The sequence below is a fragment of the Acinonyx jubatus genome, chromosome A1, assembly GCF_027475565.1.
Source record: "Acinonyx jubatus isolate Ajub_Pintada_27869175 chromosome A1, VMU_Ajub_asm_v1.0, whole genome shotgun sequence".
Lineage (NCBI taxonomy): Eukaryota > Metazoa > Chordata > Mammalia > Carnivora > Felidae > Acinonyx > Acinonyx jubatus.
Genome location: NC_069380.1, coordinates 140,638,227 through 140,653,482, shown reverse-complemented (window position 1 = coordinate 140,653,482; position 15,256 = coordinate 140,638,227). Strand labels below are relative to the sequence as shown.

The 15,256-nt window shown below is 34.0% G+C and overlaps 1 protein-coding gene across 2 annotated transcripts in view; it reads right to left on the bottom strand.

The window, feature by feature from the left end:
• The window catches only part of SCAMP1 (secretory carrier membrane protein 1), a 127,431-nt gene that overhangs the window by 55,526 nt on the left and 56,649 nt on the right, over positions 1-15,256 (bottom strand). For both annotated transcript variants that reach the window (XM_027039461.2, XM_027039469.2), the window contains one exon: positions 10,003-10,162. In XM_027039461.2, the coding sequence (XP_026895262.1) occupies positions 10,003-10,162 (160 nt within the window). The remainder of the gene's footprint in view (positions 1-10,002; positions 10,163-15,256) is intronic.

Sequence of the window (15,256 nt, the reverse complement as noted above, 5' to 3'; positions counted from 1 at the left end):
ATCTCCCAACAAATAAGAATCCAGCTTCTTCTTTAGAAGCTGTTCCAAGAAAACAAAAATGGAAGGAAAACTTCCAAACTCATCCTATGAGGTCAGCATTACCTTGATTCCAAAACCAAAGACTCCAACAAAAAGGAGAACTACAGACCAATTTCCCTGATGAACATGGATGCAAAAATTTTCAACAAGATACTAGCAAACCAGATCCAACAATACATTAAAAGAATTATTCACCACCATCAAATGGGATTTAGTCCTGGGATGATGGGTTGGTTCAATATCTGCAAATCAAAGTGATACATCACATTAATAAAAGAAAGGATAAGAACCACATGATCCTTTCTATAGATGCAGAAAAGCAAATGACCAAATACAGCAACCTTTCTTGACAAAAACCCTCAAGAAAGTAGGGATATAAGAAATATACCTCAAGATCATAAAGGCCATATATAAAAAACCCACAGCTAATATCATCCTCAATGGGGAAAAATGGAGAGCTTTCCCCCTAAGGTCAGAAACCTGACAGGGATGTCCACTCTTACCACTGTTATTCAACATAGTACCGGAAGTCTTAGCCACAGAAATCAGACAACAAAAAGAAATAAAGGGCATCCCAATCAGGAAGGAGGAAGTCAAACTTTCACTCCTCACAGACGACATGATAAAAAAGACTCCACCAAAAAACTGTTAGAACTGATACATGAATTCAGCAAAGTCACAGGATATAAAATCAATGTATAGAAATGAGTTGCATTTCTATACACCAATAATCAAACAGAAAGAGAAATCAAGGAATTGATCCCATTTATAACTGCACTGAAAACCTTTTAAAATACCTAGGAATAAACCTAACAAAGACGTAAAAGATGTATACACTGAAAACGATAGAAAGCTTATGAAAGAAATTGAAGAAGACAAAAAGAAATGCTCATGGATCAGAAGAACAAATATTGCTAAAATGTCGATACTACCCAAAGCAACCTACCTATTCAATGCAATCCTGATCAATATAACACCAGCATTCTTCACAGAGCTAAAATAAACAATTCTAAAATTTGTATGGAACCATAAAAGACCATGAATTGCCAAAGTAATGTTGAAAAAGAAAACCAAAACTGGAGACATCACAATCCCATACTTCAAGCTGTATTACAAAGCTGTACTCATCAAGACAGCATGGTACTGGCACAAACAGACACACAGATCAATGGAACAGAAGAGAGAACCCAGAAATGGACCCACAAACGTATGGCCAACTAATTTTTGACAAAGCAAGAAAGAATATCCAATGGAAAAACGACAGTCTCTTCAGCAAATGGTATGGGGAAAACTGAACAGCAACAAGCAGAAGAATGAACCCGGACCACTTTCTTATACCATACAGAAAAATAAACTCAAAATGGATGAAAGGACTAAATGTAACACAGGAAGCCAAAAGTATCCTAGACGAGAAACAAGGCAACAACCTTTTTGACCTCAGCCACAGCAACTTCTTACTTGACATGTCCCCAGAGGCAAGGGAAATAAAAGCAAAAATGAACTACTGAGACCTCACCAAGATAAAAAGCTTCTGTACAGTGAACGAAACAATCGACAAAACTGAAAAGAAACCGACAGAATGGGAGAATATATTTGCAAATGACATGTCAGATAAAAGGTTAGTATCCAAAATCTATAAAGAACTTATCAAACTCAACACCCAAAAAACAAATAATCCAGTGAATAAATGGGCAAAAGACATGAATAGACACTTTTCCAAAGAAGACATCCAGATGGCTAATTGACACATGAAAAGATGCTCATCATTACTCATCATCAGGGAAATACAAGTCAAAACCACAGTAAGATACTACCTCACACCTGTCAGAATGGCTAGAATGAACAACTCAGGAAACAAAAGATATTGGTGAAGATGCAGAGAAAGAGGAACCCTTTTGCACTGCTGGTGGGAATGCAAACTGGTGCAGCCACTGTGGAAAACAGTATGGAGGTTCCTCAAAAAGTGAAAAACAGAACTACTCTCTGACCCAATGACTACACTGCTAGGTACTTATCTAAAGGATACGAAAATACTGATTCAAAGGGGCACATGCACCCCGATGTTTAGAGCAGGACTATCAACAGTAGCCAAAGTATGGCAAGAGCGCAAATGTCCATCGACTGACGAATGCATTAAAATGTGGTGTGTATGTGTGTGTGTGTATATATGTGTGTGTGTATACATATATATATATATATATATATATATTTGCAACAATGTGGATGGAACTAGAGTGTATTACGCTAAGCGAAATAAGTCAGATAAAGACAAATATCATATGATTTCATTCATACGTGGAATTTAAGAAAAAAACAGATAAACATAGGGAAGGGAAGCAAAAATAATATAAAAACAGAGAGAAAGACAAACCATAAAAGACTCTTAGAACAAACTGAAGGTTGCTGGACAGGTGTTGGTGGCGGGATGAACTAAATGGGTGATGAGCACTAAGGAGGGCACTTGTTGGGATGAGCACTGGGTGTTCTATGTAAGTAATGAATCACTAAGTTCTATTCCTGAAAAAAAAGGAAAATAAAATAAAAATTGAAAAAAAATAAATATTAAAAACAACAACAAAAACAAAGTGATATACCATGTTAACAAAATGAAAGATTAAAATCGTATGATCATCTTAACTGGTACAGAAAAAGTATTCCATAAAATTCAACATACGTGTATGATTAAAATTCTCAACAAAGTGGATATAAAGTGAACATACCTCAATACAATAAAGGTCACATATAATAAGCCCACAGCTAACATCATATTCAGTAGGGAAAAGCTGAAAGCCTTTCCTCTAAAATTAACAAGACAGGGATGCCTACCCTTACTACTTTTCTTCAACATAGTATTAGAAGTTCTAGTCAAAGAAGTTAAGCAAGCAAAAGAAATCAGAGGCACCCAAAATAGAAGGAAGAAATAAATCTATCACCATTTGCAGATTACATGATTTGATATATAGAATACCCTTACAGACTCAACTGAAAAACTGTTCGAATAAATTCAGTCAAGTTATAGGATACAAAATCAGTATACAAAAATCTGTGTTTCCATACACTAATAACAAACTACCAGAAAGAGAAATTAAGAAAAATCAGAGAAATTAAGAAAATCTTATTTAAAATTGCATCAAAAAGATAAGATACCTAGGAATAAATTTAACCTAGAAAGTGAAAGACCCTCACACTGAAAACTTTAAGAGATTGATTAAAGAAACTGACACCACCACAAATAAATGGAAAAATACATCATGCTTGTACACTGGAAAAATTAATAACGTCAAAATGTCCACACTGTTCAAAGCAATCTACAGATTCCACAAAATCCCCATCAATATTGTGGCATTTTTCACAAAAATAGAACAATCCTAAAATTTGTACTGAACCATAAAAGACTATGAATCACCACAGCAATCTTGAGAAAGAAGGACCAAGCTGCAAGCATCACAATTCCTAATTACAAAGCTATACTAATCCAGAGTATAGCAGTGACCTACAAACACAGAGATTAATGGAACAAAATAGCCCAGAAACAAACCCAAATACATATATGTATTAACGTAAGTTAACGTACCACACAAAGGAGCCAAATACAAACAACGGCGTATAACAGGGTTCAATAAATGGTGTTGGAAAAACTGGACAGCCACATGCAAAAGAATAAAATGAGACCACTATTTTACACCATACACAAAAATGAACTGAAAACTGATTTAGGACTTAAATGAATCACTTGAAACCATAAAACTCATAGAAGAAAACATAGGTGGTAAGCCCCTTGACACCATTCCTGGTGATGCTTTTTTGGATTTTACACTAAAAGCAAAAATAACAAAAGAAAAATTCAACAAGTGGAACTACATCAAATACAAAGCTTCTGCATAGTGAAGGAAACCTAATGGATGGGAGAAAATATTTGGAAATAATTTATCTTGTAAAATATTAATATCCAAAATACAAAAAGAACTAATACAATTCAATAGCAAAAGAAAAATCCAATTAAGAAAAATGAGCATAAGATCTGAATAGACATTTTTCCACAGAAGACACACAGATAGTTAACAGGTAGATGAGAAGGTGCTCAACATCACTAATCATCAGAGAAATGCAAATCAAAGCCAAAATCATTTACCACCTCTAACCTGTTAAAAAGGCTATTATCAAAAAGATAAGAAATAAGTGTTGACAAGGATATACAGCTGTGCACTGTTGGTGGGAATGTATACTGATGCAACCACCATGGAAAACAACATGGAGATTCCTCAACAAATTAAAAACAGGACTACTGTACAATCTAGCAAATCCATTTCGAGGCAGTTATCAAAAGATAACACAGTCATTATCTCAAAGAAACACATGTAATCCTATGTTCATCGCAGCACTATTCACAATAGCCAAGGAATGGAAACCACCTAAATGTCCATCGATGGAAGAATGGTTTATATACAGTGGAACAGTACTCAGCCTTAGACGGAAATCCTGTCATTTATAACTGTATGCATTATGGAGAACATTATGCTAAGTGAAATAAGCCAGACAGAGAATGATAAATAATGAACGATATCACTTACACGTGGAATCGGAAAAAAAAAAAAAAAAGTTGAACTCATAGAAACACAGTACAATGGTGGTTGCCAGGGGATGAGGGAAATGGGCAGATGTTGATTAAAAGGTACAAACTTTCAGCTATAAAATCACTAAGATCTGAGGATCTAATGTAGAATATAATGACTGTAGTTGATGATACTATACTGTATAATTGAAATTTGTTGGGAGAGTAGATCTTAGGAGTTCTCATCAAAAAGAAAGGGGCGGGCAGGGGCGCCTGGGTGGCTCAGTCAGTTAAGTGTCCGACTTCAGCTCAGGTCATGATGTCACGATTTATGAGTTTGAGCCCCGTGTCAGGCTCTGTGCTGATAGCTCAGAGCATGGAGCCAGCTTCGGATTCTGTGCCTCCCTCACTCTCTACTCATTCCCCACTCATGCTCTCTCTCCCTCTCTCTCAAAAATAGACGTTTGGGGAAAAAAAAAGGTAAATATGTGAGGTGATGGACATGTTCATCCAATTGTGGGAATTGTCTCACAACATAGGACTATCACAACATCACACTGTACATTTTAAATGTATAATTTTGTCAATTATACCTCAATAAAGTGGAAATGAACATGTTTTGAATCACACACAAAAAAAAGAATTCATTGCCAGTAGACTTATATATAAACAAATGAACCACAGAAAAAATATAAATTAAAGAAAATAGAACTTATTGGGGTGCCTGAGTGGCTCAGTTGGTTAAGCATCCAATTCTTGATTTCAGCTCAGATCATGATCTCGTTTGTGAGATTGAGCCCCTTGTGGGGCTTCATGATGGTCACTGAGCCTGCTTAAGATTCTCTCTATCCCTCTTCCTAAGACCCTCCCTTGCTCACACGCATGTGCTCTTTCTCCCCTCCCCCCCCCAAAAAAAGAACTTATTAATCTAAAAGGCAAAGAAAGAAAAAGGGATATAACAAATATGTTTTATATAGTAAGTAGTACATAAAAATAGATGGCAGATATAAATCAGTCATGAGACAAAAAACTCCTAATTAAAAGACTAGATTGTCATACTTTCTACACACATCTTAGTGTCAATTATTAGTTCCTTTAGCTCAGACTAGGGCACCAGAGGACAATGAACTAAAAGAAGTGAAAGATGATTTATAACAAATAACAGTTTTACAGATCAAAAGTAAATGATAAAATCAAACAAAACACAAAAGTAAAACATTAATTCCAGCCACCATTTGTTGACAACCTATAAATCTAATATTTTGCAAGTATTACTTCTAATCATCTTATCAACTCTGCAAATATCATCCCGTGTTTACATTCCATAAACTGAGGTACTAAGATTTTACTGCATTTTCCTAGGAGCTCACAACTTTTAACTGGAGACGCCAGGATCCTCACCCTTCTCAGTCTGTTTCCAGTAATTAAGTTTTTCAACAAAACACTGCCTCATTAATAATAACCTAATATTTTAAAGTATTTACATAATGCTTAGTCATTTGTGGAAGCCTAAAATTAAAAACAAAGTTACAATCTTTTTAATATGTAAATGATAATTCTAGATTTAATTCTGATAGCTAATAAACTTAACTTTTAAAAGCAAATATATTTGAAACTTCTCTACACTGTCCTTCAGATTCAGGCAGAAGGATAACCTTATGGAAGGACTAAGTCCTATAAGCATATCAGTAAAACTAGCTTCTTAGTGGAAAACTAAGATAAGTCATACAGAATAATATTTTATACAGTTTGAAAACCATCTTTTCATGAATATTCTATTCCAATGGTGCCAATAAAAGCAGGGTTGTTGGTTTTTTTCCCCCAGTTTCAGACAAAAATATCTATTAAAAACTTAAATCCTCGAAAAGGTAATCGAAGAAGACTAACTTGAAATTACCTGATCTTATATGTTGAGATATATCATAAGGTATGTCACCAGTATTAAATTCCTTTAGAATTCAAGTATTTGGGGGGGTAATGAATATCATCCAATTTTTATATATAAATTTTGCTAGCCAAAGTTTCAGAAAAGCCTACTTTTAAATCATTTATATTATACATTTCTAGGGGCAAAGTAGCATGTCTTCTTTATTATTTTCAGCTTAGTATATGGCCAATGTTCAAGGGATGATTTATTTAACCTTAGGATATTTCATGACTGTAAAGCAGCTGGAAAATTCTATGTATTTTAATATAAATAGCTCTCTGAAAGAATCCAGTGAATTCAATAATGAGCCTGAAAATGAAATACTGAAACAGAAGCTCAGATGACACTGGAAAACCAACTTCTCAAGCATAATAACCAATTAAATGATGACTGTTGCTAAGTAGAGTCTACCTTTATCACATTTTAAAATTATATGTAATTATCAGTATAATTTATTATATGGGATTACTGGATATAATCACTTAAATGTAGATTTAAATTTTCCATTGGGCTTTAAGAGTATTATCAAATACTTTAATTCAACCTAAAGGCATTTTATAATTCAGTTAAAACAATTATATTTTTCTTCTCAGAGTTAATATACTCAGCCATTGTATTATTAAACAAATTACAACAAATTCTTGATAACAAACTTAATTGTAAACCTTTATAAAGAAATTTCTTGAGATACTGAATTATTTACTTTTACCCTGTGAGTCAACAGGGAAGCAAAAGAGATAAACCACAAATGGCAATTAAAACTCCAACTCCAACTGAGTAAGGGACAACATTTCTATTGCATTCTAGATATAAAGACTTCCTGATACGTCCTCTAGTTATTTTTAGCACTCCACCACAAAGCTAACAGTTACTCTCAATACTTAGAGTTACCATCGTCTACATGAAAAAAATCAATTCACTGCACAACTTAAAAATAAATCTGGTCACATTCTCAAACCTAATGCCCCCTAACTTGTATGTCTGTAATGACTGGTTTATTCTAAAATCAGTCCCTGACATACTTTTCATACTGCTATTCTTTTCTTCACTTCTAGAGAAACCTAAAGGAATAAAATTCAGTAGATATTTAAATAATTTTATGGCAGAAGAGGCAAAAATATCATTAGCCAGTGAAGAGTAAAACTTGAAAACTTTTAAAAAGCACATTAGCTTCACTTTAGAGTCTGATTAATGAAAACTAAAAGCTTTCAATAACATCTTCTTTTGAAAAAACGTGAGCTTGGCCTAAAAAGTATTAGTTACCCATTTTCTATAGACCTACATAATATGCTCAGATGCTTGTTTTCATTTCTTAATCAGTCTTGAAACAAAATATGAAACACTTGCATATTGACTCTGCCCTTTCTCAAAGGCAATAATCCCTGTCAAAACTGATCTCAAAGCATTTATGTGAAAGGTAAAGTCTATTTAAAGCCATATATTTAATATCAGTAATCATATCTAATGTATCTGGGTTTGAGATTTTCACATTTAAAGGAAAGATCTGTCAGAAACTGCAGGAACGACTTTGGCTCAGAAACACTTGGCAATCTGGATGAAAGAAATGCCAAAGTTACATACTGAGAAGGTATCCTAATGATTCAAAATACTTTAATTTCAACTTTCCCTATTAAGTATTATTCCTCTCAGTTCTGCTCTGAACATAAAACCTAGATAATTAACATATGTGGAATAAACTCTAAAGGACTGAGATGCAGCTAAGAACTTAACCTACAGATTAGTAATGACAGAAGTAAAAATATTCCACAAAGCATTTTTACTTCAACTAGCAAAGAAAGCAAAGAAAAGGAACCAAATGACTTCAAGTAATAAAAGGCAGAAAGCTAACTTTTAGTAGTTTGCTTTGGCTACATTAATCATAGAAGGTTTAAAATCCAAAGTCATTAGTCTCACATCACTTTTAAAGTCTCAAAGACAATTCCATTCCTACCCACCAGCATCATTACAAATACCTTAGTAATGTGATGGAAGTAGGCTGGCAGAAGCCAAAGCCAGATGTCAAAAAATTAAAAAACCTTGTGAGCCAGGCTTAGGTAACAAGGAAGAGAGCAACAGTAACTCTCTTCCTATATCATGGAAAGAGTAAACAGTTTCTTTTTTTTTTTCCCCTCCCCAACCGACATCCAGAGGGGTCACCTCTCCCCATTTAACCAAGCTCCCATATTCCAATGTATCCAAAGATTCTTTCCTCCTTTTCCTCCTTCCATCTATTTTCTTCCTTTCATTCCATTTTTAACCATTTTAGTTTTCTGTTAAATAATCCCCTTTCTCTCCAAATTCCCTCATCTTCTCCCTTTTCCTTCTGGGTTGTTTTTTCACCCCCATCTGTTTACATGTCTGTGTTTCTAATTCCATGCAGGAGGAATACACACTCTGGTTAATCAAAGAAATTCTATGTTAAAATGGAAAACAAAAAACAAAAAACAACTGAATGTGGCCCCCCAATTTCTCCAGTATAACATCTGCACAATACATACATTTTCCTAATAACTGCACAATATATACATATTTCCTAATAATGCCAACCCTCATTCTTGAGAGCTGAAAAAGGTTCATTACTTACAAACAAGTTTACTCAAAAATAAGTTGATAAATGATTGAGTATATGGACTCATACAGAACATTTATCTAAATCAGCACTTCCCAGTGTTTATTTCTTAAAGCAATAGTTCAACAAGGTGTTCCACAAAAAAAAAAAAATAATAATAATAATAATGGTTTCATAGTCAAATCACAAACCACACTAGGCTCTTAAAAGAATCTAAGAAATCCAAAATGAATAAATTTTGTTTTCCAGTTTTTCCAAACTTAAGCTAATGAGTCCCTTTTTCAGCAACACCTATGAACACCTCATAGAACAAGCATTTTGGAAACGTTAATCCTAACCATTAATTAAAATATATCATGCAAAATATTATACTTAATCTTATAATCTTAATTGTTTTCAAATGTGGCTGCCTTTTGAAAAGCTGAAATGAATTTACACAGAAAAAATAATTACCTTGTTAGGTAAAATTTCACTTACTAGGTGAAAGTGACTTACTTTAAATATCCCATGTATACTGACCTTACATAGGTTCATTTAAGAATCAGACTGTAAATCACCACTTGTGTTTTTTTTTTTTGAAGGGGAAACAAAGAGCAAAATCTTCCTTAAAGTCACATGTATCATACAGAATAGAATACTCTACAAATGTTGAGATATAAGACTACTCTTATTTATCCTGCATTTATTTTCATGATTGATCTTTTTCTCAAGTGGGAGAAATGAATGGTATTTTGTGATTCACAAAACCTAATGACTACAGAGGCATGTTATATATGGACTTATCTGAATGTATGTTATACAATAAAAATTTTAATGAAAACGTGTCAATTTGCCTTCTCAAAATATGTAAGATTAATTACAAACTATTTACTTCACAAGTTTTAAAGAGTATATTTTAAAATACACACATTTTACCTGAAAGCTCCGTAAAGTGGTCTGTACCAACAGACAAATGAACAAGGAGTAAAAAGCAAGAACCACAGGATACTCAATCCAAAATCAACCCCTCTTGTAGGATCAACACAAAACCAAGCCAAGCATCCGAAGATATTTAGAAACAGTGTTACAGCGTGGACTGTGGAATCAAAAAACAAAATAGAAAAATGTTTACATTCCATTTATTAATTCAACAAAAATTGTAAATGAAAAAATTCTTCCAAGAGCAAATTGTATTCTACCCCATGTTTCCATTTAGTATTTTTCAAAACATTGCTGTTTCTTACACTTTTGATTTGCAAACAGTATACACAGGATAAAAAGTCCTAAAAATTCTTTTGTCCCTCTCCTAATGGGCCATTACAAGAGAAGCAGTGCCTTATGGGATTCTTTCTTGAGAAGGAACCATGTGCTGTGTCTGCTGATTCAAGGCCTTGCCAGGAAAAGAACCAGGTCTTGGGAGGAAAAAGATCCTACTACACTAAGAATTACATTTTTACACAGTGGGGCTGCAGACTCCTCCCAGAGTAGACAAAAGAATGAAAACTTGACAAGTGCCCTGTGCAATCTCGTTATAAAATTGTGAAGCAATAAAATTCATTAGAATCACTGAATTGAAAACACTAATACAGTAGTAATATCAGGGACTATATAGTCGATTTCTAAGGATTATTCATCTTCATAGAATTATCCATTTTTCCAAGTGCTGGGGTAAAAATGATGTTTTGGTAGAGGATTTAAAAAAATTTTTAAAGGTATACCATAATGCATTTCAGCTGCTATGGCAGACCTTTCTTTTACTCAACACAGTCAATGGAAAACTCTTTTTATATGTTGTTAAAAATTACATTTCCTGACAGACCTAAACCAAAGAGTATGAGTATCATGTAACTATGCTTTGATCCTAAAGAACTACATTTACCCGTTATAATTAGTAACTTTTTAAAAGGATTTAAAAAATTTATTCACAGGCTGCATTAAAGGAAATACATTTTTTTCAAAAGTTAAAATAATGTTCAGTGTAAACTACCAATACAACAAAAATATGCCAACACGCTACTACTTGAATTAAAAATAAACGAGGGGTGGCTGAATAGCTCAGTCAGTTAAGCATCTGACTCTTGATCGTGGCTCAGGTCATGATCTCACAGTTTGTGAGCTGGAGCCCTGTGCCTCACTCTCTCTGCACACTGAACCCTGTGGAACCTTCTTGGGATTCTCCCTCTCTCCTTCTCTCTCTGCCCCTCCTCCACTCGAGTTCTGACTCTCTCAAAATAAACAAACACTAAAAAATAAATAAGCTAGTAAATCTAAATATGAAAATCTCAACTTACAATAAAAACTTTAAAATCTTTTAAATGTTTTTTTTAAACATATTAATAAAACAAGATAAAAACATACATCCTGGTATGCCTCTGAATTTGCCTTAACAACTAGATAAATACACAAACTCTACAGTAAGAGGGCTAGCAGAAAAGTAAAGACACCTAGGTTATAGAGATAAACTAATGAGCTAATCAACCTCTGTTTCCATTTCTCATCTGAAGATAAACAGGAGCTCTTCCACATTTCTAATTCCATTATAGGGGCGCTTGGATGGCTTAGTCAGTTAAGCGTCCAGCTCTTGATTTCTGCTCAGGTCATGATCTCACGGGTTCAAGAGATCCAGCCCTGCTTTGAGCTCTGCACTAACAGCACAGAGCCTCCTTGGGATTCTCTTATCCTCTCTCTCTCTGGCCCTCCTCCACACACAAATGAGCACTGCTCGCTGGCTTACTCTCTCTCAAAATTACACATTTAAACAATGATTTTTAAACATTAAATAAATAAGTAAATAAATAAAAATTAAATTCCAGGGACACCTGGTTGGCTCGGTCATTTAGGTGTTCCACTCTTGATATCGGCTCAGGTCATGATCTCATGGTTCATGGGATCAAGCTCCACGTCGGGCTCTGCCCTGAATGTGAAGCCTAGTTGGGATGCTCTCTCTCCCTCTTTCTGTCTCTCCCTCGCTCACACTCTCTCTCTCAAAATAAATAAAGAAAAAAAAAGCCTCCACTCTGCTCTATTACACAGAGAAAACTATTCAAAATTAACTTTATTACCATTAGGATTTCTAACTCAGAAAAGCTAGCTTACTTATAAATTTACTCAAGACCTTTTGGTTCAAAATAAAAGCTGTTCTGTCAATGGCTTAAAAGCAGATTTTAAAATACCATGAAACGGAAAATTATTATTTTTAACACTAAAGAGCATCCAACTGCCTAAGAAAAGTTTGAAATATTCACAACACTTTAATTTAAATTTCAATCTTAAGAGAAATAATTTTTAAAGTTTTATCTCCTAATTCACTTAAAGAAAGAAACAATATGGATATGTGTATTTAAAGTTCATAAAAATTCTTCCAAATATAGATCAAATATAATTTAATTTTTGGCAATCTATTAAAATTTTTTTCTGAATGTTTCATAGTAACCAAAAACCATGATAAATAAATCACTTATTTGTATCCCAAAATAAAGTAAAATGTTCAGGCCTACTTACTAAACAATCAGTCCACTTATACAGTGATCACGAAAATATATAGAAAGGCAAGGCAATGTGAAATACATGATTCTATATTCCTAATTTCAATCCCATTCCAATCCACTTGGTGAATTCCAGGTGTACATGTAACATTTAAAGAAGCTTTTCGGGCATTTTCTTTACATGATTTCCAAGTTGAATGACTCTACTTCATACATTATTTCTATACGCTTTATTAAGCACTCAAATCTGCTATTGGTGGACCTAAATTTACAACTATCACTACAATATATATTTTTTTAATGTTTATTTTTGAGAGAGAGAGAGAGAGAGAGAGAGAACGAACAGGGGAGGAGCAGAGAGAGAGGGAGACAGAGAATGTGAAGCAGGCTCCAGGCCCTAACCTGGAGGGTTAGCACAGACCCTGACATGGGGCTCAAACTCATGAATTGGGAGTTCACGACCTGAGCTGAAGTCAGACACTAAACCAACTGAGCCACCCAGGTGCCCCAACAATACACTTCTTGATAAGCTCTGCCTTACAACATAGACACCTAACATAAACAGCTTTTAAACAGGATAATTATCTTCACTAACTGAACTTTAAAAGGCTTGATGAGGCACCTGGGTGGCTCAGTTGGTTCAGCGTCTGATTCTTGGTTTTGGCTCAGCTCATGATCTCTTGGTTTCATGAGTTCAAGCCCCACATCAGGCTCTGTGGTGATAAGCATAGAGCCTGCTTGGGATTCTGTCTCCCTCTCTATCTGCCCTCCCCCGCTCACACCATCTTTGTCTCTCTCAAAAATAAATAAATTAAAAAAAAAAAAATGAAGGACTTGTTTTCCTCTTTTTTTAATTCAAGAATATACTCAAAAAGGTTAAGATTCATTTCATGTGATCATTCTAATTGCTTCAATACCTTTATAGAGTAAAATTATTTGTTTCAAGAAAAGAACCTTTCAAAGTATATCTTCATCTTATTTGGGTTTAAAATGTGAATTACGTCTTCATTTTGGTACTTTGTAGGTGGCATAACATTGAATTCTATATTCTGGACTCTAGAATCAAGCTATCCAACTGCCACCCTAATTTCTGTGTAATCTTGAACAAGTTACTCAAATTCTCCAAGCTTTGGTTTCCTTATCCATAAAACTAGATAATACAGTACCTGTTTCACAGTATAGTTAGGAGTTAATAACATCATGTATACAAAGTGATTTGCAGTGTTCCTGGCACAAATAAATCCTCAATAAATGTTCTCTTTCATTATAATTACTACTACAGTGTGAAAGCACTAGTCAACTCTGAAATCATTAACAGGTTGACACTACTTGCAAATAGCTTATTAAAAGTATCTCCATTCTATGAAATCTAAAAAGATTACTGAGCTGGTACTAGATGTTTCTAGATGCTTCTTCATATAATGAGTCCTCTTTAAATAAAGTTAAGAGATCTGTCAGCTCAACAGGATTAAGAGATACTGTATTACTTCTAAAAACCTCAGAAAGTGATAAATTTATAAAACAAAACACGCCTAACTCTAAACAACTAGCACTTTAGTTAGCCACTCAGTTAAAATTAATCACCTTTCCCATTCAATCTCTATTTACCAAATTCCTTGCAGAATATTCTTCCAACCCCCACCTCTCCCATCCAAACTATGTTTTTCCACTAAGTCATAGAACCTATACCTAAAAATGCTAGGCCAATGTCTGCCCATTAAAAACTAATTATTAAATAAATGCATATATTATATATTGAATAAATAAAATACATAATCTGTTTATACATACACATACAAAACCAAAACCTTTAGTATTAAAAGTATATAACACTATGGACACTGGGGATTTAGCAAAAGATACTACAACAACAACGAAATTTCAAAGAGAAACTAAGAGTTAAGAAGGTAGTATCCGTAAGAAACCGCTACTCACAGTCCAAAGCAACTTCACCTATGTGAAGAATGCTCCTAAAGATTTTGAGGAAAATGGTCTCGTTTATTTAGGGGAGGGGGGAAAAAAGTTCCCTAATAACATACTAACACATAAATTTCCTCCATTCAAGAATGTACACTACAAATTATCCATTAACCCAACAGTTAGGCAGGTGAAAGTTCATGACAGCTATACCTGTCCTACTAACACAGTATTAAATGGGGCTTAGACTAACGTTTGGAATAAAAGTGAAACAGAGTAAGTGGGAATTCTGTGTACACAGAACAAATTGTTAACAGCTTGACATTTTGAGTATTCCATAAGTTGTAGTTATACCCAAAGCAATGCAAGCATCACAGCCTAAAACCTATGTCCTAATGTTCTATTCAGTAAAATACCCTACATTAACTAGGTACTTCCAATAATAAAAGTGCTTATAACCACCTAAAAATGAAAAGTAAACTGTGCTCAAAGCTCTAAGAAAAATTCTAATATTCTAATACTTTAAGGCCCTTTTAAAAATAGTCCTAACGCTTCAACAGAATTTTTAAATGGCCTTCATTTGTATAAAAATAGTAGACATAATTTTCTAAAACAAATATTATCTATATAGTATTTTGCACCTATTCCTTTTACCTCAAGAAATACTATATATGTGACAGAGAAGTCCTTTCCTCAGAAGAATGCCAGTTCTCCTTAGCTTAGAATGTCACATAAATTCCAATTTTGAGGTATCTAAGCGTGTTCCACTCTGAAAATTAAGAGCTATA